At 49.4% G+C, this 23,507-nt stretch overlaps 1 protein-coding gene across 1 annotated transcript in view; it reads left to right on the top strand.

The window, feature by feature from the left end:
* The first annotated feature begins 4,173 nt into the window (after nucleotides 1-4,173).
* FAM171A1 (family with sequence similarity 171 member A1) overlaps nucleotides 4,174-23,507 on the top strand; it is a 74,869-nt gene continuing 55,535 nt past the window's right edge. The window contains exon 1 of the mRNA XM_054384796.1: nucleotides 4,174-4,267. Coding sequence (XP_054240771.1) covers nucleotides 4,174-4,267 — 94 coding nt within the window. The remainder of the gene's footprint in view (nucleotides 4,268-23,507) is intronic.

Genomic DNA, 23,507 nt, shown 5'->3' with positions numbered 1-23,507 from the left:
GGGAGATGATTCCAGTGTCCAACTGTGCTCATGGGGAAACATTTTCTTCTGGAGTCCAATGGGAATCTCCCCAGCAGTAACTTGTCCCCACCACCCCTTGTCTCTCCCATGGGACTCCTTGGGAAAAGGGAGTCTCCATGCTCCTGTTTATGTCCTGGTCCATGGTGATAAGGTCTCCCCTAACCCTTCTCTTCTCAAGACTGAACAGATCCAGCTCTCTCAGCCTGTTTAGCTCAGTGTTTGAGAGCTGGCAGTCTGCTCTCACTCATCACTTAGGACTTTTCTTTCCATATAAAATCACTGGCTTTGGGCTTTCTTGGTTTTGTTGTTGTTGTTGATTTGTATGTATTTCTTTTTAAATTGCTTTTCACTTGTCAGGGTTTGGTTAGAGAAGGCAGCACTGATGATACCAGTGCTGAAGCAACCCTTCCCAAGCTGGGGGCCCTCAGCAGTGTGAAGAGCAGAGTCATGACTGTAGAAATGGTTGTCTTAAGGTCACTTGTGCTGCAGCATGGTTCCTAAAGCAGATGGCACAGGAAGGATTGCTCAGGGCAGTCTCCATGCTCCTGGTAGCCACCCTTCATGTCCTGGTCCATGGTCTGCCCTATGCCTTCTCTTCTCCAGGCTGAACGGACCCAGCTTTCTCAGCCTTTCCTCACATGGCTGGGCTGCCAGGCCTCTGAAGAAAGAAGGTGATTGACACAACTGACTGGAGAACTTCAGAGAACTTCAAGTTTAAAAGTCTTGCTCAGCTGCTGGCCTCTGAGGATGCTGTTGGCCAGTTTGGTATTGATTGATAAAGTGGTTTCTAAAATCTGTATGGAACTTTCTAGTGACAGCTAAAGGCCATTAAGCAGCAGTCTCCTGTGTTCTATTTTTGCTGGCTCAAAGGGACAGAACAGAAGGGGGCACAGGGAGGCCCAGGCACTCAGACAGAGCTGTGCCTGGCTGGATGTTTGCTTCTCCATCAGCTTCCAGGACCAAGGTGGCATGGAGGGAGATAACTGAGAGCAACCGTGTGGGTAAGTGGTGAGTAGCTTAGATCTAAACTGCTTTGAGTGTGTTTCATCAAGGGATTAAACTGAGAAGAGAGGCTCTTAAATGTAGTGAAAAGCCATTAAGAGCTTTAGGGAAGAGTGGTTTTAGAAGGCATAACACCAAAACTGCACTTCAGACATCTTCTGTTTGCCTGCTCTGCCTTTGCTGTGCTATGGTGCAGCACAGAGTTCAGTTTATTTACAGCTGACACTTTTTGTGTCACAGGAGCTTTGTGGCAGTTCAGATGTCAGGTAAGTAGAGCCCTGCAGAACTGAAATCAAGCCTTCTCCAGAGAAAGCTTTGAGTTCTGCCACCTCATGTCCAAATGCTGGAGTCAGCCCCTCAGCTGAGTGGAGCCATCAGGAACAGAAAAGGGGAAAGCAGGATTTTTTTAGCTGAATAGCAGCTTCCTCTCAGTTATAGTCTCCTTAGGGAAAAAAACAACCCACAACTCTTGACAGTCACAAAACGTGCAAAATAACTCCATGGACACTTCAGTGCTCATTGGAGTCAGGGAGAAAAGATCCCTTCAGGAGAAGTCGTTTGGAAGAACAGTTCAGTTTTGTGACAGGAATGGAAGCACTTCCAGGAATGCTACCACATCATTATGGATATAAATGTAGCTTCTTCAGGAAGGAGACAAGCCCTGAGTGCCCAGCCTGTGTCTCTGGGTTGCAGTCAGGAGGGCTGGTGCAGGCAGTGTGTGATCTTACACAGCTTCTGTTTGCAAAGCCTGCACAGCCCATCGAGGATCAGCTATCCACAGCCCTCTGGGGCAGGTTAAAATATTTATGGGAATATGGTGAGAAAAGAGGAATTTCTTTTCCTCCTCTGCCATGTTATTATTGGATGGGATGTTGTCATGTCAAGGTCTAGATACTCAGTTAGACAACATTTGAAAAGAGGGGCGTGAATGGCTGGGGACAGAGAAGCATGATAAAGCCAAAGACTCTGCTTTTGTGCAAGATGAGTAAAGGAAAGAGCTCTGGAAACAGCTCTCTGCTTTCTTAAGTGAAAACTCTAGCTCAGAGTCACTGCAGTATCTCACAGAATCATAGAAACGTAAAATCATACAAAGATAGAATTGCTTTGGTTGGAAAAGGCCTTGAAGATCATCGAGTCCAACAAATCTCATTTCTTTTCCAGCCCCAACTTCTGTGTGTTAGCCATGGATGCTGCAAGGACCACAGTTATCTGTTTTCTGTGACAACAATACAAATGTGTTCAGGAAAAGACAGATTCCTCTTCAGAACAAATTGCTGTGGCTTTCCTCTCAGACAGAAATAGGATTCAGGTAAGCTTCTAGCTATGAAATCCATGGGCATCCAGGGAAAGGGAAATGTTATCTCCAGGAAGATGCTCTGTCATGTGTGGTTATTTACCATGTGGCCAAGCTTTTTCCCTTAGGAAGGAGTCACCTCATAGCCACTGACAGCCCCTAAGCTTTGGTCAGTTTTGTTAACAATGCCACTGGGCTCCTTGGACCATGCTTGGTAGGACATGTTTAGACATGGCCTGAGTCTGTGATACTGAAATCTTTGTTTTCTGCTAAGCAGAAGTGAGATCAGATGATCTGCATTTACTCTTTTGGTCTCCTCTGGGAACTGAATAGCCTTTTTGTAGCCACTCTTCTTGCAGGACTAAGCTTTGCAAATCAATCTCCCACATTCTCAGGAGAAAAAGATAAAGTTGCAGTGTCAACACTGCATTTAGCAACTCTCAGAAAACCTATTTGAACAGCTTATCAGTAAAAGCAGACTGAAGTATATTGTAGTATCTGAAAGAATATGGTGTCTGTAAAGAGGGAAGCAGACAACCTTCTGGGACACAAGAAAATCACAGTGAGAAATTCACAGTGTTCATACAAGAACAGCCTGCAGCTCATGGTGTAGCAGCTCTGGTCAAACACTGAAGTGACAAAGTAAACAACTGCATTGCCTTCTCCAGGCACATGAACGAACGTTGCCTTTTGGAGGCAGATTTTACTGACACAGGCACATTGCAAATCACACCTGAAGCCTTACGACACCTCTGTGAGAGATGAAGCCTGTAGGCATCCAAACTTCAGCCTGGCAGGCAAGCTGCAGTGTTTGGGAGGTCTGTGTGCGGTGGGGCAGTGTCAGACCTGCCGTGAGTGTCTGCAGCAACACCTGCGTCCCGTCCGCGGCAGGTGAGCGCGATGGCACCCGGCGGGTGGACGGCACGGGCTGCCCGCCGGGGCCACACTCCTGCCCTCGGTGCTGGCAGGACGGCGAGGCACGGCGGGGCCCGGCTTGGGCTCTCGGGAGAGCCCCGCTGCCCACCGGAGACCTGCAGCTCGGCCCGCACCTCACCGGCACCTCTCAGCCCGCGGCGGGGCGCGGCCGGCAGGCGGCGCTCTCCCGCCGCGGGCCCGGGTGCACGAGGGGTCAATGAGCGCGCGGCGGGCCCGGCTGCGGCCAGTTGCGGGGTGCGACGAATGAGGCCGAGCAGGCACCGGGGAGGGAAGGTGACAGCGAACGGAGCCGGCAGCAGCGTGGCGGGGGAACAGCAAATGAGACCACATGAGCAAATGAGGCGGCACCGCGAGGGGGAAGACAACGAATGGAACCGGGCAGGCACCAGAGGGTGACAGCTAATGGAGCCGTGCAGTACCGAGGAGTGACAGCGAACAGAACCGGACAGGTACCGGGGACCTGCTGCGCCTGCCAGAAGCAGGAGTAAGTGAGAGCATAGTAAATAGACCCGGGCAGGCACCCGAGGATAGTGAGCAGAGACAGGCAGCACTGAGGCTACAAAGGGTTAACGAGCGGGTGGTGGGGCCCGGCTGCGCCTGCCAGGAGTGCAGGGAGAAGGAATAACCGGGCAGCAGCAGCGAGAGCCGGCAGGGACCGCGGCCGCGAAGCGCTCCCGCCTTGGCCACCCCACCTCCGTCGCCCGCCCGGGGGCCAGGCGCGGACGCGAGGCCGGGTCGCGGCGGCGGGACGACAATGCAGCGGGCGGAGAAAGCAGGAGGGGCAGCGCACGGCAACATGGAGGGAGGCGCGGAGCGGGCCAGCCCCTGATGCGGCTCTTTCTCCTCCTCCTCCTCCTCCTCCGGGCAGCGGCTCCGGCGGCGGCTCCCTCCCTGGCGGCGGCTGGCGGCGACGGGTGGAAATGAGCAGGTCGGCGGCGCTTCTCCTCTGCCTGCTGGGCTGTAACGTGTGGAAGGCGGTGACCAAAACCTTAGCGGTGCCCGAGGCGGCTCAAGGTCTGTGCGGGAAGGGCGGCGGGACCGGCCCGCTTTGTGCAGCGGCCCCGGGGCGGCACGGGGGGGCTGCATTGTGCGGGCGGCGGGGGCTTGGCCGGAGGGTGGGCGGCGGGGCGAGCCCTTTCCCGGCCCCCTCCACGCTCGGGCTGCGGGGCGCAGCGGGGCCCCTGCCCGCTGCAGATCCCCCCCAACCCCAGGCCTGGGGTGGTGGAAGCAGTCCCGCGGCTGAGGCGGGTGCGAGCCCCGCGGCCGGGGAGCTTTTGTTAACGGAAGGGGCAGGGGCTGCCGCTGGCCCCATTGTGCAGCCCCCTCCTTCCTTCCCTCCCTCCTTCGCTCCGCGCCGCCGGAGCTGTTGCATTGCGTCCTTCTCCCGCCGCCCCCTCCTCACCGTGTTCGCCGCGGTGGTGGGAGCCGTGCGGAGGGGCAGCAGCGGCGGCCGCAGCCTGTGCCCCGGCCGGTCCGCGTTCTCGTCATCCTCCGGGCTGGCGGCGGGTCTCGGCCCGCCACCCCGGGACGTTTCCGGGCCTCGGCCGGGTCTTTTGTTCGGTGCGGTGGGCTGCTGCCGGCCGGGCCAGGGCCTGTCACGGTGCCGGGCGGCGGTTGCGCCCCGCTGCAGCCGGGAAAAAGCTGCCCCGGCCGGGCAGCGTCGGTTCCCCGCTCCGCCGCCGCCCGGGCGGGAACAGCAGCTGCAGCGGGGCAGCGGCCGAGCCCCCGGAGGCCGCGGCGGCGCCCCCAGCACCTGGGGCAGCTCCTAGGCAGCCGCTCTGTCTGTGCTGGCGCCCAACGGGTGCTGGGGTGCACCTGCCCTACTGCCCGCACCCCCGCGGGAGCTCGGCGAGCAGGCGCTACTCCGGGCACCGCTCGACCTTGGTTCTGCCTTCGGGGGCAGGAGGGCAGCCCCTCTGCCAGGCTCTGTTAGGGAGCCTGCGGCAGCATCGCGCCTGCTGGGGATTCGGCTGTGCTGGGGGACGGGAAATGTGGCTGCATAATGGCACGAAACCGACTAGGGGCAAGCGTGGCCACCCTCACGGTCAGTGTTGGCCTTGTGGCAGGTGCTGTCGAGGGGCTGAAAGTGGCATCTGAGATGAGGAGTTATATCCTGGCTTACCCTCTGTGACACTGGGCTGGCAGCATACCATGCCAGGAGCACCCTTGCAGCCTCCTTCCTCTGAGCTTTCCTGCCTTCCTTGCTATCAAGGATTCACAAGTGGTGCCTGCACCAGAAGATGTTTAAAGTAACCTTTCTGACTTCTTTTGAGGTCATGTTTGCAGTATGCCAAGATCTAGGTGGGCCTGAACTATGATCCAGGAGGTGTTGGTATCTTGTAGCAAAACCCGCCATGCTAGGCAAGATGACATCAGGTGTGATGTCAGAACATGCCTTTTTTTAAGGACCACACAGTAGCAGTTCTGGAATAAAAAGTATTAAACTGTAACTCAAAGGCCAATAAACCTTGGACTGCAAGGAGTTTATTGACAAGCATGCCGGAAAACCAACTCTGTCCATCCCTTGAACCAAGGTAACAGCAAAATCTATTGCAATTTGTGTGTCATATGGAAAATCTCTTTCGCAGATGTGATCAGAGTGGTGAGGTATTGGCAGAATTAGTGCCTTGGAATGACCTGTCGATCTCCTCTTCTGTTGTCAAGCTCACTTCGTGCTTTGTGGAAGGACTTGTCTTTAACTGCCACACTCACAGCAAGCTTGGTAGCTGAGAACAGCAGCTATGTCTGTGAGCAGAGCATGTTTCTATCTTATTTTACCTTTCACATAAGGACAGCTGAGCTTTCATAGACAGCATCGTTAAGCCTAATTAGGAGCCCACTCTTCATTCTTTCAATGGCTAGTGGATAGTAGAACTGATTTCATGTTGAAGTCTGTTCTCTTTACTAGTTGCCAGCTACATACCATGAGCCTTTTTTTTTTTTTTTTTTTTGTACCCTTCATTAAGTTCCTAAACATCAGGTGTGAATATCTTCTAGGGAAAAGAGTTGTGATACCAGGGACCTTCCTCAGTTGTGTACCAAGTAGAGCTGTTTGAAGGTGAGAATTATAGTCAGTGTGTTGGTTGAAGAAAGGAATCATAGAATCTTAGAATCATAGAACTGTCTGCCTTGCAAGGGACCCCAGTCCAACCCTCCAGCACTCAGCAGGGACATCTTCCACTAGAGCAACTTGCTCAGAGCCTTCTCCAGCCTCACCTTGAGTATCTCCGGGGATTGGGCCTGGGCAGCCAGTTGCAGTGTTGCAGCACCCTCGTGGTGTAGAACTTGTTACTCACATCCAATCTAAATGAGCTCTGCTCTCATTTCAAACCACTGCCCCTCATCCTCGCTGCAGGCCTTTGCAAACAGTCCCTCTGCAGCCTTCTCTTCTGCAGGCTGAACAACCTCAGCTCCTTCAGCCTGTCCTTGCTGTGAGGATGAGGAGCAGGACTTTGCTTGGAGCATTTATCTTTGGCTGCTTTCAGCCCAGACAGTCCCAGATCTGAATTCTGCTGGGCCAGACTGATGAGGTAATTGGTGAGTATGGAAAGTGCTGGTAATTAAGCTCTGTATTTAGCACCCCGTTTAGAAAATTGCATTGCTTGGGCAAACTGACTTTATTTCATTCATTATGCAGATCTGCTGTGGCCTCTGAAGGTCACAGAGGTAACAACCTCTCAGTTTCAGGAACTTATTTTCTTTGGTATGGTAAAATCCACACAGATGAGTTGGTAATTTGGGGCAGTGTTGGTGCTTTGAGCCCCAGCAGTGAGTGTGTCAGAGGTCCTTGAAGGTGCAAGGTTCAACATCTTTAACTGCTCTCAAATACATAAAAGTGTGAACAAATCCCTCTTAAACTTAGGGAGCCTTGGCAAATAGGAATCTAAGAGCTCTGTGAAGAGGTAACATTAATCCAGGGGGAGTGGAAGCAAAATGGGTGTAAGCTGAGAAGAGGTTGACTGTCGCCCGTGAAGTGCTGCCCAGGAGAGGAGGAGGATGATTCATCTGCAGATGCTGGGGAGGCTCTTTAAAGAGCAATCCCAGAATATTGTGCTGTAGTGCAGAATTGCAATGTGGCTGTTGTCTGCTGCAGTGCCAGTTGGTTTAAATTCACTTAATTCACATTTCAGTAGTTGTTCAAAATACAGAAATTGTGAGTAATCAAATAGCCTGTTAATTGCCATGTATGACCAGACACAGAGGTTAAACCAAGCTTCTCCATCCCACTCCTTTTTCTTTCTGCTTTCAACCTCACACTGACACCTCTCACTGCTTCATGGAACTTGCTTCATGAAAGTTTTAGGGATGGCTGCTTTCTGTGCCAACTTCTGGCCAAGTGCAAGGTTTCAAATAGCAGCCCTGTCTCTCCAGGAGAGGTTTCTGGTAGCAATAAAATGCAATTTTACCATATGCTTGTTAATTTACCAGGAGCCTGGATGGATGTATTTGTGTGCAGGGAGGGGGCAGGAGCTAGGGGGAATGGTTTGAAGCTGAGGCAGAGCAGGGTTAGACTGAAGCTTAGGAAGAAGTTCTTCAGTAGTTGGGTGGTGAGACTCTGGAATAGGCTGCCCAGGGAGATTGTGGCTGCCTCCTCCCTGGGAGTGTTCAAGGGCAGGTTGGATGAAGCCTTGAGCAGCTGAGTCTCGTTGAGAGAGTTAGAGTAGATGATCTCTAAGGTCCATTCCAACCTAAGTCGCTCTGTGGTTTTGGTGCATGGAAGAGAAGAAATGTTACTCTGCCTCCTGTTAGTACAAGCTTCAGGGGAGTGTTTTACTCTCTGGGCAGTGAGTACTTACAGCCTTGGTGCGTGAAGAAAACCAAAAGTGCATGACAAGGAAACCTGATGGATAGGTGGTGTCAGTACTGGTGTGCAGGGGACCTGGCAGCTTGGTGGTCCAGCTTTAGTGGCATTTCTTACCAACCCTGCCTGAACCTTGGCTGCCAGCACAGTTGGGAATGATGTTTCTTTTCCACCTACTGGAAATGACCCTAGTTATTTAATCAAGACCTTGGTCTACCTTGAGCATGTAAGTTAGGGAGATAGTTTGCCTTTGTCTGACTGGAGAAATAACCAATTCATCTCTCCAAGATCCTTACCCTTTCCAGTGTTTGTTACCTTCTGCAGGCTGTACTTTTTGCAGGGTTATTTTTCCTTAGCTCCATACAGATCAGTTCTGCCTCTAGATATGAAGAAAGCCAGGCTCTGAGAGCTACACTGTTGGTGCCCTGCCTCTCCCACAGCTCTCACTGGTTTTGCCATTTATCTGTCAGGAAGCACAAATAAGGGAGGCAAGAAAGGTGTGAAGGGTTGTATTTACTAGGACAAACAAATTTAATGCTACTAAATAGGATACATGCTAATAATGTACACTAAGCCATTTTGTTTTGGAAAATACCAAAGAGAACTGAATGCTTATTTTTACATCTTCTTTTTTTTTCCTTTTCTTTCAAAAATTCCAGAAACATTTTCCTGTAGGCTGGTTTCCATTAAGTTTTCAATTCATGTGATATCTGGCCTGTTGTGCATGGGTAGGAAGCATCCTACATGGGCTTTACCTCAACATGAGCTTTAGTATCTGGAAAGATATACATCTATTTGCCATAAGGATGTGCATATAGTGTAATTTCTCATTGCTTTTAATAAGTGCATGGAATCTTTCAGTTCAGAATATTAAGGCAGAATCGTGTTTGACGTAATGGCAAGTCTGAGCCCTTGACAGTGGGATTTAAGTGCCTTTTAACTCAGAGCTACGTGTTCATTTCATGTTAAATGCCAGTGTTCTGGTTCAGATATTTTCTGGTTCAGTCACTTTTTCTTTGCTAGCTTGAGGAGCAACAGGTCTTGAGATGATCTGAAGGAAAAAAAAAACATTTATTATAATATAGTCTGTAAATCTAACTCCCTCACTAGCTGCTTGAGGTATGTTTAAACAGAGCTACTGTGGCTATAAAACATGGTTTGAACAGAGATCCAACACTGAACTTGTCTTTTATTGCTGCTGCTCTTCTGCAGTTGTGTGCTGCCTGTCACTGCCTGTGCTGCACTGTGGAGGCTTACTGGGGAGTGCTTTAGGTTGGACATGAGGAAAAATTTCTTTGCTGCAAGAGTGGTCAGACATTGGCACAGGCTGCCCAGGGAGGTGGAGGAGTCCCCATCCCTGGAGGTGTTCCAGAACCATGTGGCCATGGCACTTTGGACATGGTTTAGCAGCCATGGTGGTGCTGGGTCAGTGGTTGGACTGGATGATCTTAGAGGGCTTTTCCAACCCAACAATTGTGATTCTCCATATGTACCAGAAGGTGAAGCCTCCCCATCACTGTGTGTGGGAACCTGCCTGTGGGGTGACTCTTGTCAGGGCCACTCTCAGCCCCTGTCCTGTAGGGACCAGGCTTTGAGGAGACAGCAACTGCAGCTAGTAGAGAGGAAATGGAGTGGGGTGGGGGGCACCAAGGGGAAGGAAGTGGCAGTATCCCTTAGCTTGGGGGTGGTGACAAAGGATCCGAATCCAGTAAGGTGCAAAATGCTTCCATGTCTTCTGAAGCTTTAGCTGCTGAAGGGCTGTGTGGCACTTGTGAGTGTGCAGAGCAGTGTCCCACAGGGAAGGGCAGCTTACCTTGGCAGGCAGTAAATGCTGAGATGCCTTTCATCTTTTGTAAGCCAGGACCTGTACTAAGGCAGTAACAAGTGGTTCTCAAACGGTGGTGTGAGGCTTGCTTGATACTAAAGTAACAACAGGTGCAGGTAAATGCTGTACTTGGGCTGCTGCTGTGAGGAAATTGAGTTTTGTGCAGCCCTCCTCTGGCTCTCCATGCCATGAACAAAGTGAGGGTGAGATGCAAACCCCTCATCTCTGTGAATGTGAGACTTCCCATGCAGGAGATACACAGTTGTCATCTAAGGCACCTCAGCTATCTTGGCTAGTCACCCCTTGTATGGATAGGAAGATCTGAACTTTCCAGCTGGAGTAAGCACCTCTGATCAAATGAAGCCCATTGTGTGGATCTGCACTGACCAGGATGGCAGCCTGGGCAAGGCTGTTTGTGCTCCCACTGAGTCAGGTGAATCCTCCCTCAGACACTGTGACTGGGAGTTTGACCAGCACAGTGTTGCTCTCTGGCTGGGCTGCTGAATGTGCAGCATGAAGAAACCTGTGTGGAGGAGCAGAGCACCCAGTCTGGGGTTACCTACCTGGGTTGTCTGGCATTTCCCAGGCCTCCAGCAGGAGCTGTCTATTTACATTTCCAAACGGTTTCTCTTTGTGGCATTGTGCTTACAAGCCTAAGTGGTTCACTCCCAAGAGTAAATAAACAAAAAGAAAGGGTTGGAAAGAAGGAAGGAGGCTTGCAGAGCTGTTTGGGCTTGTCTGCATGTTTTTTTTTCCCCCCATGTTTTTAATTAGCTTTGTATTCCCAGGAGCTGATTTATTCTGGCTTAAGCTGCATTGTTACTCTCACCTTTGTCTGCTTTCTCTTGCTGGCGTTTGTGTAGTAGTGTGGCAAACCAGACTGAGGAAGTGATCCAACAGAAACCTCCTGTATGCACCAGTTGAGGTTTCACCTGGGTCACTTTCCCAGCTGGATTCATTGGGAGTTGCACAAATGCAGTTGCTAGTACAGAAGAAAGGGCTGGGAGGAGCCCACAGGGAGGACAAGGACTCTGTGGCAGCCACGCCAGTTGATGAAGGATTAAATCATTTGAGAACTACAATGTAAGATGCAGGGTACAACAGTCAACTGTAGTAGAAGTTCCTGCTCAGAGGAGGTGGCTGTTGTCTGACAATCTGCTACCCCCACTTTGCTCAAAGACAAATCATACAGAAACTCCTGAAAGCCAATTTTTTGACCATTAGTTGCTGCCTGCAGTAGATGGTAAACCTGCATGAGAGCACTGAATGCTGACAGACCTGGACCTAGGCAGTGGTAGGTGCTAGGAGATGCTTTCAGCTGCAGCCATCTGACTCCATCAGGACAGGTTTGTGTCCCAGCCACCGTCCAGTTTGTACCCTGCATGTTGGTTTTAACAGATCCTCAGCCACAGTTTCAGCTCCAAGGGACTGTGAAATGTAGTGCATATAGGAGTGCTGCTGCCAGCTGTGGGGTACCTGAGTGGGTTAGTGCCTGAGTCATCTTTATTCTCTGGCTGTCCCCAATGGCTTGAGTGGAAATGATGTCTTCTGGCTGGTGTAGATGCTGGGGACCAGGTTGGATGAGACCTTGAGCAACCTGGTCTATGGGAGGTTCCCTGCCAAAGCCAGGGGGGGTTGAAAATAGCTGATCTTGAAGGTGGAGAAACTTCTGTCAGCTGGCCGTGAGTGGAGGATGTGGTGTGGTTAGCACATGGTGCTTGAGAGTGGCTGGTCACTCCTGAGCTGTCAGCAGAGAGATCCCCACTTTCCTCCAGCAGTGGCCTTGCTTTCTGTAGTCACTGCACTTCTGCATTGGTGTCTCCTAGGTTACAGAGTCTGTTGGGAGATGAGAAGTTTTCACTCACCCTACCCATCCTCCTCCCATCCCTGTGTTGTCTGTCTCATCATGAAAGGCTTGGAGTGTGTTTGCTGCAGACTGGGCAGGAAAGGCTGCTAGGGAGTGTTCATGGCCACGTCTTGCTTCTGTTTGAGTTCTGCTGGGGAAAGAAATGTGCTCTGGAGGCAGGACAGGTGGTCTGCAGGGGGTGAACATGCAGCAGAGCAGTCAGCTCATCCAGGCAGCGCCTTGTGTTAGCAGGATGGGTGGCAGCAGCTCAAGATGGGAGCAACAGTTGCTCTCTTTGCTTCCCTCTGAATCCTGCTCCCAGCATGTTCTGACACCTGCTGAGAGTCCTGCTGACCTGGACAACTACTGCAGCAGTTCAAAAAGCTGCTTGTGGTGGTAATGTTGAGAGGCAGAGTGAAGCACAGCAGGCTGCCTGTTCCTTGGGCTTGACTGCTGGCACCCCGAGCATTCTTGCAGCTCAGGTTGTTTCAGGGCCTGGTGCTGCAGTCGAGTCCCTGGCACAGAGCTGAGGCTTGAGTCAGTCTCCAGGTTCATGCTGCATGATTTACAGGAGCCTAGAGCACAGATGTCTGACATGAGACCTGGATTTTCAGTGTCCTGCAGAGTGCCTGTGTGTGTGGACTGTTAGTTTTCCTCTCTGCTATTAAAACTTTAACATGAAGAATCTTATTTAAAATTTAATTTGTTCTTAGAGCATGATTTTTTCAGTCTTTAGCATACTGCTAGATAAGAGTTTTAAGAGGGAACTATGGCACTGAACTTGATGTAAATATTGTTAGCAGTCTGTGTGAAAATGCAAAATACCCTTGCTTGAAGCAGCCTGAGGCAGTAGGAGCAGGAGCTAATGGGATGGGTGATTCTCAGGTCTACTTGTTGCTCCAAGCTATTGAGTTCCAACTGCAGCAGGCTTTGGAACAGCAAACAAGCAAAAGTACTTTTAAAAATCACTTGTTGAAGGAAAAGAACCTGCTGTGCTAAAATTCTTGTTGAAAACTCTTCATTTTTCCAGACATTTGATTAGATGAGGGCTTTCTTCAGATCAGATGTGAAGAGCTAGCTGCTCTGTGAAGCTTCACCTCAGTGAAAACTACTTGGCAGCCTTTAGCTCTGCTCAGAATCTTGCTGGAGATCTTGTTTTAATTACTCCTTTTACCTGTGACTGTGCAGTTAATCTTGCATCAGCACTCTCCTTTCCCCCTCCCTTTTTGTGTTGTTTTGCTTGAAGCATGGTTTCCTCTTGCTGCTGAGGAGCTGAGTGAGCCCTCTCAGCAGATGCTGTCATTCAAAGGGGGTCGCAGCAGTGCTGTGTCAGTTTTGGCACAGAAGAAGTCCTTGAGGAGTGAGGGGCTCGGTGGAACACGGACCGCTTTGTGGTGGTGTCCTGGAAAGGTTATGGTTGTTCCCATGAGCTAGTTGATGCATGATTTGGAATCAGTATTCCATGTTTCAAACCCTTCTGTGGTGAGGGGCACTAGAGGAGTGTGTGTAAGCTCTTACAAATAAGTGATAGTCCAGGAGATTGTTCCAGAGAATCTTTGCTTGCTGTGGATGACTGCACACAAACAAAGATGTTTTTTAGTATCTGATGCATTCCAGTATGAAGTCTTGCATCAGTTAGTTGCTTAGAATGATCAAGTGTCACCCTCCTTCACCCCTAGCCTCATTGCATGCTGGAAAACACTAAGCTCACATTCTTATGGCCAAACACTCTCAGGTGCTTCTTCAGTCCAGGTATTTAGTCCATGGGCCTGTGCCTTAGAAACCCTGTGGTGAATTTAGCACTTCCAAGAAGCTGTTGCTTGAATTGGAGGAAGAGCAGAAGCACAGCAGCATTTCCTGACCATGATGCCAGGTTGGAGTAGCATCATCTTAGGACACAGAACTGTTAGAATGAGTCCAGAGGAGGACCACAAAGGTAATCCAAAGGCTGGAGCACCTCTGCTATGAGGACAGGCTGGGGGAGCTGGGGTTGTTCAGTCTGGAGAAGAGAAGATTCCAGGGGAACCTTAGAGCTGCCTGCCAGTACCTGGAGGGATCCTACAGGAAGGCTGCAGAGGGACTTCTCCTGAGGGTGTCTAGAGACAGGACAAGGGGGAATGGTTTGAAGCTGAGGCAGAGCAGGGTTAGACTGGAGCTGAGGAAGAAGTTCTTCAGTAGGAGGGTGGTGAGACTCTGGAATAGGCTGCCCATGGAGGCTGTGGCTGCCTCCTCCCTGGGGGTGCTGAAGGCCAGGCTGGATGAGGCCTTGAGCAGTTGAGTCTAGTTGAGAGGTGTCCCTGCCCATGGTGGGGAGGTTGGAGGAGATGAGCTCTGAGGTCCCTTCCAACCTAAGCCACTCCATGACTCTACTGCTGTACAGAGTAACAGGCAGCGAGGAGATGCTCCAAATGTTCCGTCCTGAAAGGGCTTTGGCACATGTTTGGGCTGGCTGTCAGCAAACAGTATCAGACAGTCTCAGGCTGCAGGGCTCATCATTGCTTACTTTTTGGTGTGTTTTGTGAGGATGCTGAAGTGCAGCCTTCATTAGTCCAAACCTCATTAGAATTCAGAAGGGATTTTAACAGCCCAGAGGCTCTGGAGCAGAATCTTGCATTTGCCAGAAGGAGCAGTGCTTTGTGTTGCTGAGCTGCATCTCAGAGTTGTTCTTAAAGCATCCCAAGTGTATGCTAAAGCATTAATAAAAGGTGGATCTGCCTCGGAGGAGAACCACTCGGTGCTTACTCTGTAGGCACAGGATGAGGAAGATACTGCTGGTGTCCAGAACATAAGGCCAGGAGTCCAGAGAAAGTGCAGTGACCAAGGTGACATGCTGCCCAGGTCAGGGCTGGGAGGTAGACCAAGGCCAGGCAAGGGTCAAGCCTTGATTCATCTCATTCTTGGTGGTTAGGGAGCTTTCCATGAATCTGCTGATGGTTGTGGCAGTTTCTCCTTGGACCCTTCTGAAATGATTTTCAGATTTACCTTTCCTTGTCATTCTGGGCTTTTGGTTTTTTTTTTTTCCCACTTGGAGGGGTATAAATGGCAGGGGGGCAGGAAGCTGGCAGGTGGTGGGCAGACAGCCAGCACCACTGCTACACTGCTGGGCACTTCTGAGGGGGTTCTCCTGGGAGCCCCTTGGCCCTAGAAGGGGTGGCAAGACTGCTAATCAAAAATAAGAAGAAAAAAACCCAAAAGGCAAAAAAGAAAAAGCATAAAGCTGCTAGGGTCACATGTTAAAGTTCCTGTAGAGGAAATGGAGTTGGAATGGGTTCCAGCTACAAGTACTGAGAAGCTTCTTCCTTTTCCTCTTGCTCTTCCCCTGACCTTCCTTTCACCATTAAGTTGAGCTCTGTTGGTAGCTTTGTCAGCCGGAAGCCAGCCTTACGTGTTCAGAAGTTGTCATGTAAACAAATCTGCATTTCAAACTTTTGCAAGCTTGATGTTGCAACACCAGAATCTCATTTTGTGTTTGTAAACAGCAGGAGGAGAAAACACCTGGAATCCAAGGTGCTGTTAGAAAATCAGCACCTGTCTGTAGCTGCAGTGCAGAAAATACTCTAAGAAGCAATCATTTTAATTCCTAGAGTGAGGGAGCCCAGATAAATGTTGATTTTTGGGGAGGTTTGCTGAAAACTAAACTTGTAAATACTGTTCTTTGTGCTCCTAGGGCTATAATTTGGTTAGCCTTTTTAATTTGAAGCCCAGACTGCTGACCCCTGGTTTTCTGAGGTAGCCTTTTATTGCAGCCACTGGACCTCTTTGCCTGAGGGAGACATAAAGATATCATCTATTTTCTACCATGTTAAACAGAACAGGGGAGAAGAAAAGAACTTAATGATCAGGCCATTGATCCTTTTCCTTGTCATGAATTATTCAGACACTGGTATGATTTGGTCTGTTAGGTTTTAGGGTTTTTTATTTTAGACTTGTAAAGAGAAGAACAAATAAAAACATAACTAGTTATATTGATCAAGGGGCTGGAGCACCTCTGCTGTGAGGACAAGCTGAGGGAGCTGGGGGTGTTCAGCCTGGAGAAGAGAAGGCTCCAGGCAGACCTAACAGCAGCCTGCCAGTACCTGAAGGGGGCTACAAGAAGGCTGCAGAGGGACTGTTTGCAAAGGCCTGCAGGGACAGGACGAGGGGAATGGTTTGAAATGAGAGCAGAGCAGATTTAGATTGGATGTGAGGAGCAAGTTCTGCACCATGAGGGTGCTGCAACACTGCAACAGGTTGTCCAGGAAGGTAGTTGAGGCCCTGTGCCTGGAGATATTGAAGGTGAGGCTGGAGAAGGCTCTGAGCAAGCTGCTGTAGTGGAGGATGTCCCTGCTAGGTGCAGGGGGCTTGGACTGGATGACCTTTGGAGGTCCCTTCTGACCCAACCATTCTGGGATTATTTTCAACCCTTAATGACCAGATTGCTGAGATAATGAGTTAAACTGATGAGCTTTCCTGAATGACTCTGGAAAAGAATGACTTTAGTGTTTACTGCCATCTTCCCGTGCTCTCCTTGCTTCTGCTGGAGGGCTGGGATGGATGCAGCTGGGGGTTGGAGTCCTCATCTTTGGTACACACACGTGCAGATGTGCACTCCCGCTTGCCTTGGGAGGCCATATGGTCTGAATCAAAACTTACCTCACAGCAGTCAAACCGTAATGTATTTTCCACCATGTTCAGTGACGTGTTCATGGCCTGAGACTGTGCTTTGAACAGCCTGCATTGTCCTCTGTAAATGGTCTTTGATGTGTTCTCCAGGACACTTGGCTTCAGTGTGGTGCTGGGATTGCTGTGGCTGTTCAAGAACACCAGGAACTGCATCTCCTCTTCTGCTGGTTTGCTTTGTTCCAAGCAGCTTTGGCTTGCAGACCTGTACAGTGTCTTTGTTTTTTCTTGCTCGTGGAGACAGGGTTGGGAGAAGCCCTTGCTGCAGAGAGAAGTCCTGTGGATGAACGGTGGGGGTGAATCTGTGCATGTCCTTGTGAAAGATTCTTCATCTGTTGAGGCCCCTGGTTAAGCATCACTGGCTTCTGGTCTCTTTTGTCCTGCAGTTTTCATGCATGTGGACCTGGTGCTTAGAGACATGGTTTAGTGGTGACCTTGCAGGGCTGGGTTGAAGGTTGGACTGGATGATCTTGAAGATCTCTTCCAGCCAAAGGTACTCTGTGAAACTCTGCCAAGGGAGGTTTAGCTTGGAGATGAGGAAAAAATTCCTTGCTGCAGAAGTGGTCAGGGATTGGCACAGGCTGCCCAGGGAGGTGGTGGAGTCCCCACCCCTGAAGGTGTTCCAGAAACATGTGGCCATGGCTCTTGGGGACATGGTTAATGGCCGTGGTGGTGTTGGGTTGATGGTTGGACTGAATGATCTTAGGGGGCTTTTCCAACCCAAACAATTCTGTAATTCTGCATCCTATCATCAAGAGTTCTATACAAATTTCCAGCAGAGTGGATTTTGATAGCTGACTTTTAAATCTTTTACATAAACCTAGATAGCTTAGAATTTTCTTCTCTGATTTCAGTATCTCAAGACAATTCAGCCTTTACCTTGTTGTAGAGCCTTTGCTATTAAGGGTTCTTTCTAATAACACAAAGTATGCTTGGCATTAAAATGGGAAGCTGCCCTACTTGTTGTCTTTTTATCTGTATTAAGATAAAGAGGGTTCAGAGGTAAAGAGTCCCTGAAAACTGTCCAGCTGTTGGATCAGATGTATTTACCTAGCAGTGGTGAATTCCATGGATTTCTATTTCCAAGCTTAGTGGTGCTTTGTGCTGGAGCCTGTGTGATTCTCTGTTGATGGCCTGTGACCAGAGGAAACAATCATTAGAATCATAGAATGGTTTGGGTTGGAAGGGACCCCAAGGCTCATCTGCTCCAACCTTTCTAGGTGACAGTGCAGCTGAACTGAGCTGGTCCAGCACCCTGCCAAGCTGAGTCTGCAAACTGCCCAGTGCAGGGGACTCCACTGCTTCCCCTGGGAGATGATTCCAGTGTCCAACTGTGCTCATGGGGAAACATTTTCTTCTGGAGTCCAATGGGAATCTCCCCAGCAGTAACTTGTCCCATCACCCCTTGTCTCTCCCATGGGACTCCTTGGGAAAAAGGACTCAGCAGGGAGTATTTCTGTTGTCAGCAGCTGTGGTGTAAAAGCAGTCCTTGGTGCAGGGAGCAGTAACTTCACACAGTGATGTCCACCTTGCCTTTCAGAGGACATGACCACCTGTCCTCCTCTGGTTCCCTTGGAGCAAGGAGCACGCTCTGGCTGAAGCATGAAGGAGGTGAAGAGCTCATCAGGGAGTGGTGATAGGGCTTACTCAGCTGTTTCCTGACTCCTGTTTCTGGAGGCTGTCCATCCTTGGGGTGATTCTGGACACATTTTGGGCTTTGTGAGATTCACTCGACCTCACCTCTGACCTATAATGGACAGGTGGAAACAGTGAGGTTGTATTACCTGGATGTTTACTCATGGTTAGTTGTCCCTCTCAACTTGGCAATGCTTCAACCTGTCCTTGAAGCTGCATGAAATGCAGCTGGATTCCAGCTTCTGAAACACTCTTATCCATCTGTCTTGTTCTTCTTCCTGATTCTTAATCCCTGTCTCTGAAGTGCCTGAGCAGGATTTGGCTGCTCAGTGGGTCCTGGAGAGCCATACTCAATGTGTAGGTGGGCTGAGGCGTTCTGCTGGCCTGCAGACAGCGCAGGGATGTGCAGAGATGGGCTGTAGCTAGAGCAGTGTTTCCCTGTGTGGTTTTCCTGCCGGAGGGAAGCTTGATCAGCCTGACAGCCGTGGCAGCATCTCCTGGCTGCTCACTGTTATGGTGTTGGCCAGCCCTCTGTGTACTTTGACACATTGCATCCAGACTTGTGTTGGCTTTCTGCCAGTGGAGGATCCCAGCCTGCAGCTTCTCCAGCGTGGACTGGTGTGGCAGGACAGGGAGCAGCGAGCAGGCTGTGCTCCTGTTCCTCACACCCATCCCACTGCTGCTGCCTTCTCAGGAGCTCTGCATGCAGCTCCTGTGGCTCTGTGGGATGATCCCAATGGAAGGGTGACTCCTTAGAGCACTGTGTGAGCTCATTGGGGGAAATAAAAACCCCAAATCATCTCTTGGCTTCCCTTCAGAAAAAGGGTGGCTGCTGTACAGTTGTTTTTGCCTTACTGCATGGGCTTGGAACAAATATCTCATTGTTTTGCTCTCAGTGCTTGCAGGAGGCTTGGCTATTGCACATCTGTAAATAGGAGGGCATGAGGCCACCAGCTTGTGGCTGGGCTTCTGCTGGGCTGTAACCTGTCAAGTTGTTGCACAGGGTTGGACTAGATGATCTTTGAGGTCTCTTCCAACCAGATATATTCTGTGATTCTGTTCTCCTTTTCCCATTGACAGGGAGCTAAATAGCAGCAATTCTGCTCTGTCACCCTCCCAGTGCAGCAAGCTGTGATGTAGGGAAAGGAGAGTAAGGTAGAAACAGGAAAAAATTTCATAGGAAAGTGCAAGTAGTTGGGAGAAACAAACAGAAGAGCATACATGAGGGTATGCTCCTCTTTAATAGCAGTACTCCAAGGTTTATCCTCTTGTTTGTCCCTCTCACTGTGCCATTTGGCTTTTTCCTTGTTCCTCCTCTCTGCATCCTTTCCCTCTAAGAAATCCCACTGCTCTCTGCAGCTTCACCCATCACTTGTATCTAGGTCATGTCCAATTCCACGCTCTTAATTTTGATTTCTCTGTCTGGCCTCACTCAGCTCCTGGCTCCACCATAACTGATTACAAGTGACAGGTATGGAGCAGGAGGTCCTCTGCTGTGTCCTAGCTGTGTGGTACTGACGGCAGAGTCACTGCTGTGACATTCCTCTGCTTGGGTGTTTTGCAGAAGTTGGAGGGTGGAGGAGCTGACATGCTCTGCAAATTACCAAACCCAGAGGAGTTCAAAGTAGCAGCTGCCAAACAGCTTTAACACTTTACTTTCTGTCTTGGTTTATGTTAGGAGTGAGAAATAAGTTTTGGGGTTTTTTTCATGGAAAAAAAAAAATCTGAGCTGTATTGTGAAGTGATGAGAATCAGATGCTGAATTTTTATTGTGTGGCTCTTTCAAGACCTAAAACATGATAGCAAGGGTGTTAATCTAGCAGATGTCTTCTGTTCATGTTTTCAACCCAGCATGATCATCCATGGATGTTTTTAATCAAAAGACAGATACTGAATTCCAAGAAATACACAGGTTTTATGCCAGAATAAATGCAATTGGTGATTTCTGGTTAATTTTTTTTATTAGCATTTCAGAATGGTTTCCTTAGGGGCCCTCTGTAGTATTTGGAGAAGTTCATTACTTTCAGTAACAGCCTCAAGATTTTGTGTATTACATAAAATTCAGATTTTCTGGCTAGGGGTCTGTGTTTGTTTGACTTTCTCAGAGCTATTCTAGGCACCAGCATGCTTGGGTTTTTGGGGTACTGTAGAATCAGAGAGTAGCTTAGTTTGGGAGGGACCTCAGAGATCATCTCTTGCAACCTCTCAGCCATGGGCAGGAACACCTCTCAACTAGACTCAGATGCTCAAGACATCCAACCTGGCCTTAAACACCCCCAGGGAGGAGGCAGCCACAGCCTCCCTGGGCAGCCTGTGCCAGAGCCTCATGACCCTCATACTGATCTTGTTTTAAAACTTGTTTGTCCCCACTTCCGAGGTCTTACAGCTCTACGTTGTCTGCTTTCAGCCTGAAGCAGGATGGTTAACTGCAGCACATGGACAGCAAATCCTTGCTAGCTGGAGGTAAAGGCAGGCTGTCTCAGCTCTCCTCTCTGGTGTGCAAAGTGATTGCATGCTGTTTTCAGTGCAAGCTGCTTGGTCTTGGTTGTGGTGTGGTGCTTGTATGCAGAAAAGTGAGGAGTAGGTGAAACTCCTTGGTGTTACCCTGTGCATGGCACCAAATGGCCCTTCTGCCATCTGATCTGCTTGAGGGACTGTTTGCAAAGGCCTGCAGGGACAGGACAAGGGGCAATGGTTTGAAATGAGACCAGAGCAGATTTAGATTGGATGTGAGGAACAAGTTCTGCACCATGAGGGTGCTGGAACACTGCAACAGGGAAATGGTTGAGGTCCCTGTCCTTGGAGATATTGAAGGTGAGGCTGGCCAAGGCTCTGAGCAATCTGCTGTAGTGGAGGATGTCCCAGCTGAGTGCAGGGGGGTTGGACTGGATGAGCTTTGGAGGTCCCTTCTGACCCAAATCATTCTATGAATCTATGAAAGATCTCAGTGCAGCTGTACCCTGCTAAGTGCTTTCCTGGAACCACACCTGAAGAAGGTCTCTTCTTGTACCCACTAGATTTTTTTTTCCCCTCCTTTTTTTTTTTTCCCTTTTAAAAATTCCTTTATCAAATGGAAGTTGTTGGCAGATGGATCCCCATCTGTCATGATACCATTAGCTATTGTATTGCTAAATTTGCTCTCTCTTTTGTAGTGCTTATGAGAACACTTTGGCATCGTTCTTGTTCCTTGGACTAACCTTGAATGGTGGATTAACTCTTGGAAAACTGAGTAATCACACAAATTATTAATTATTATGAATTTATTACATGATGTCATGTAAGGCAGTGCACCTTATAAATGTGTGTGTGTGTGTGTGTATATGTGCATGCTGTGGGACTTTTTTAATCAGGCTGCCTTTAGCACTTCATTCCCATTCTGCAGCATCAAGCCAAGGGCAAAGTTAAATACAGTAAAAGCCTGATCTGGCCCATCTGAATAGGATCTGATCCAGATTCTATTCCCATGCTTTAATGAATGGCATTTAAAATATATCTGTTGGCATGAAGTCTGATTAATCTAAATCCAACCTGCAGTGGTTATTGCTGTGTAATCAGGGGGTATCTTGAGGCTGAGTGCACACTGTGTCTGAAAGCACAGAAGGATGTATGGGCTTTGGGAGAATCAGTAGAATGGTTTCATCAGGTGAAGAAATCCAGGAGGATGCTGGAACCCTAGGGCAGGCTGCCCAGAGAGGTGGTGGAGTCTCCATCTCTGCAGACATTCCAAACACTCTTGGATGTGTACCTGTGTGACCTTCTGTAGGTGAACCTGCCTTGGCAGGGGGGTTGGACCTGTTCTCCAGATGTGTCTTCCAACCCCTACCATTCTGTGAATAGAATCTTGGAATGGTTTGAGTTGGAAGGGACCTTAAACATCATCTAGTTCCAACCACCCTGCCATAGGCAAGGACAACTCCTACTAGCCCAGCTTGCTCAAGGCCCAATTCTACCTGGCTTTAAAGACTGCCAGGCTTGGAGACTCAATAACTTCTCTGGGCAACCACTTCCAGTGCCTCACCTCCCTTACAGGGAAGGATTTCTTCTTAATGTCTGATCGAAATCCAGCTTCTTCCAGCTCAGAATTTGAATTATTTTGGTAGTCCCAGTAGCAAAGTGCAAGAGCCCAGCAGAAGACAGCACAGTTCACAGGGTCACTGGTTCAAGTGCAGCCCACACACAGCAGCTCACAAGTCCCTGCTCTCTACAGCAGCATTTGCTGCTGCCATGAGAGCCCACCCAGAGTGCCTGAAGGCACTTTCTGATGGTTCAGCCTCATTGCCCAGCCTTGGTGCTTGGCTCTGATCACAGCAGTGACTGAATTCTGTCGCAGAGGATCTATCAGGTGGATGTTGCCTGCCCTCTGGCTCTGGCTAACCCTGCATTTGCATGGCTGAACCCCATCTCCACCCACAGCAATCGATGGCTTAGTCAATTCTCTGCCCTGCCTGCTGGCAGTTGAAGGACACTGTACCCTGGGTGGAATAGAGGCAGATGCTTGGTTTGCTGAGGACAGCACAGCCCTGTTTTTCAGAGTTCATTCAATAGTGCAGTTGGTTTCTTTCTAATATTTTGCATCATATCTCTGTTGGCATCTTGACAAATATAAAAGACTGGGCAGGGCAGAGTGTCTGGGGTTAAGTGGTTAGCTGAAGAGCTGGGTGACAATTCATGCTCCACTGCAGACGTGGCTTTTGCTGTCAAGATCTGAGTGACCACACTTGACAATGACTTACATCGACCCTGACTTCAGATACTCCTAGAACTGCCTGAGGGATAGTTTGCTAATTAGGTTTCTCTTGAGAAAAAGCCCTGTGCAAACCTCTTGGGACTTAAGGGGCTACAGCCTTCCTCTGGTTAGGTGCCCATGGCTGGGGTGCCCAGCTGCCCCCTGTGCACAAGTAAATATGTTCATTTTGTGCTCTTTCTAACCTGCTGAAAGGTGAAGGCCATTAGGATGTGTGGACTATGGAAGAGTGGGGTTTTGAAGTCACTAAAACAACTCTCTTGACTGACAGTGTGAATCTACAGAGTAAAGGTGCAAGGAGCACTCGTGTTTTATCTGTAACCCAGCAAAGGTGCAGCCCATCAGGTGCTTTTTCAGACTCTCTGTTTAGCAGCCAGACACAGATGTGAGATGACAGGGACTGAAGTTAATTGCAATGACTGTTCATTTGTCCTTGCAAGCTTTCAGCTCTTCTGTAGCTGTGGGGGATACACTCCAGACATGGCAGTGATCCTGAGCCCCATCTCGTCTCCTGGTACTATATCAACACCTGGGACACATCAATTTGAGTAAAACCAAGGAAGAGCTTGACTCTTGGCTGCCTTTTTTTTTTTGTTTGTTTAAATGATATTAAGTAGGAAAAAATAGTTGGACATAATAGATGGCATAGATCTTTGGAAGAAATGAGAGGTCTTTAGACTGAGTTAGAATCTCATCTGGAACCTGAGCACCGATGCATGATGACCTTCATAGCAACTTTTCCTC

Source organism: Indicator indicator, chromosome 11 (genome assembly GCF_027791375.1).
Source record: "Indicator indicator isolate 239-I01 chromosome 11, UM_Iind_1.1, whole genome shotgun sequence".
NCBI lineage: Eukaryota > Metazoa > Chordata > Aves > Piciformes > Indicatoridae > Indicator > Indicator indicator.
Note: the sequence above shows the minus strand (reverse complement) of the source record. Positions and strands in the feature narration are given on the sequence as shown.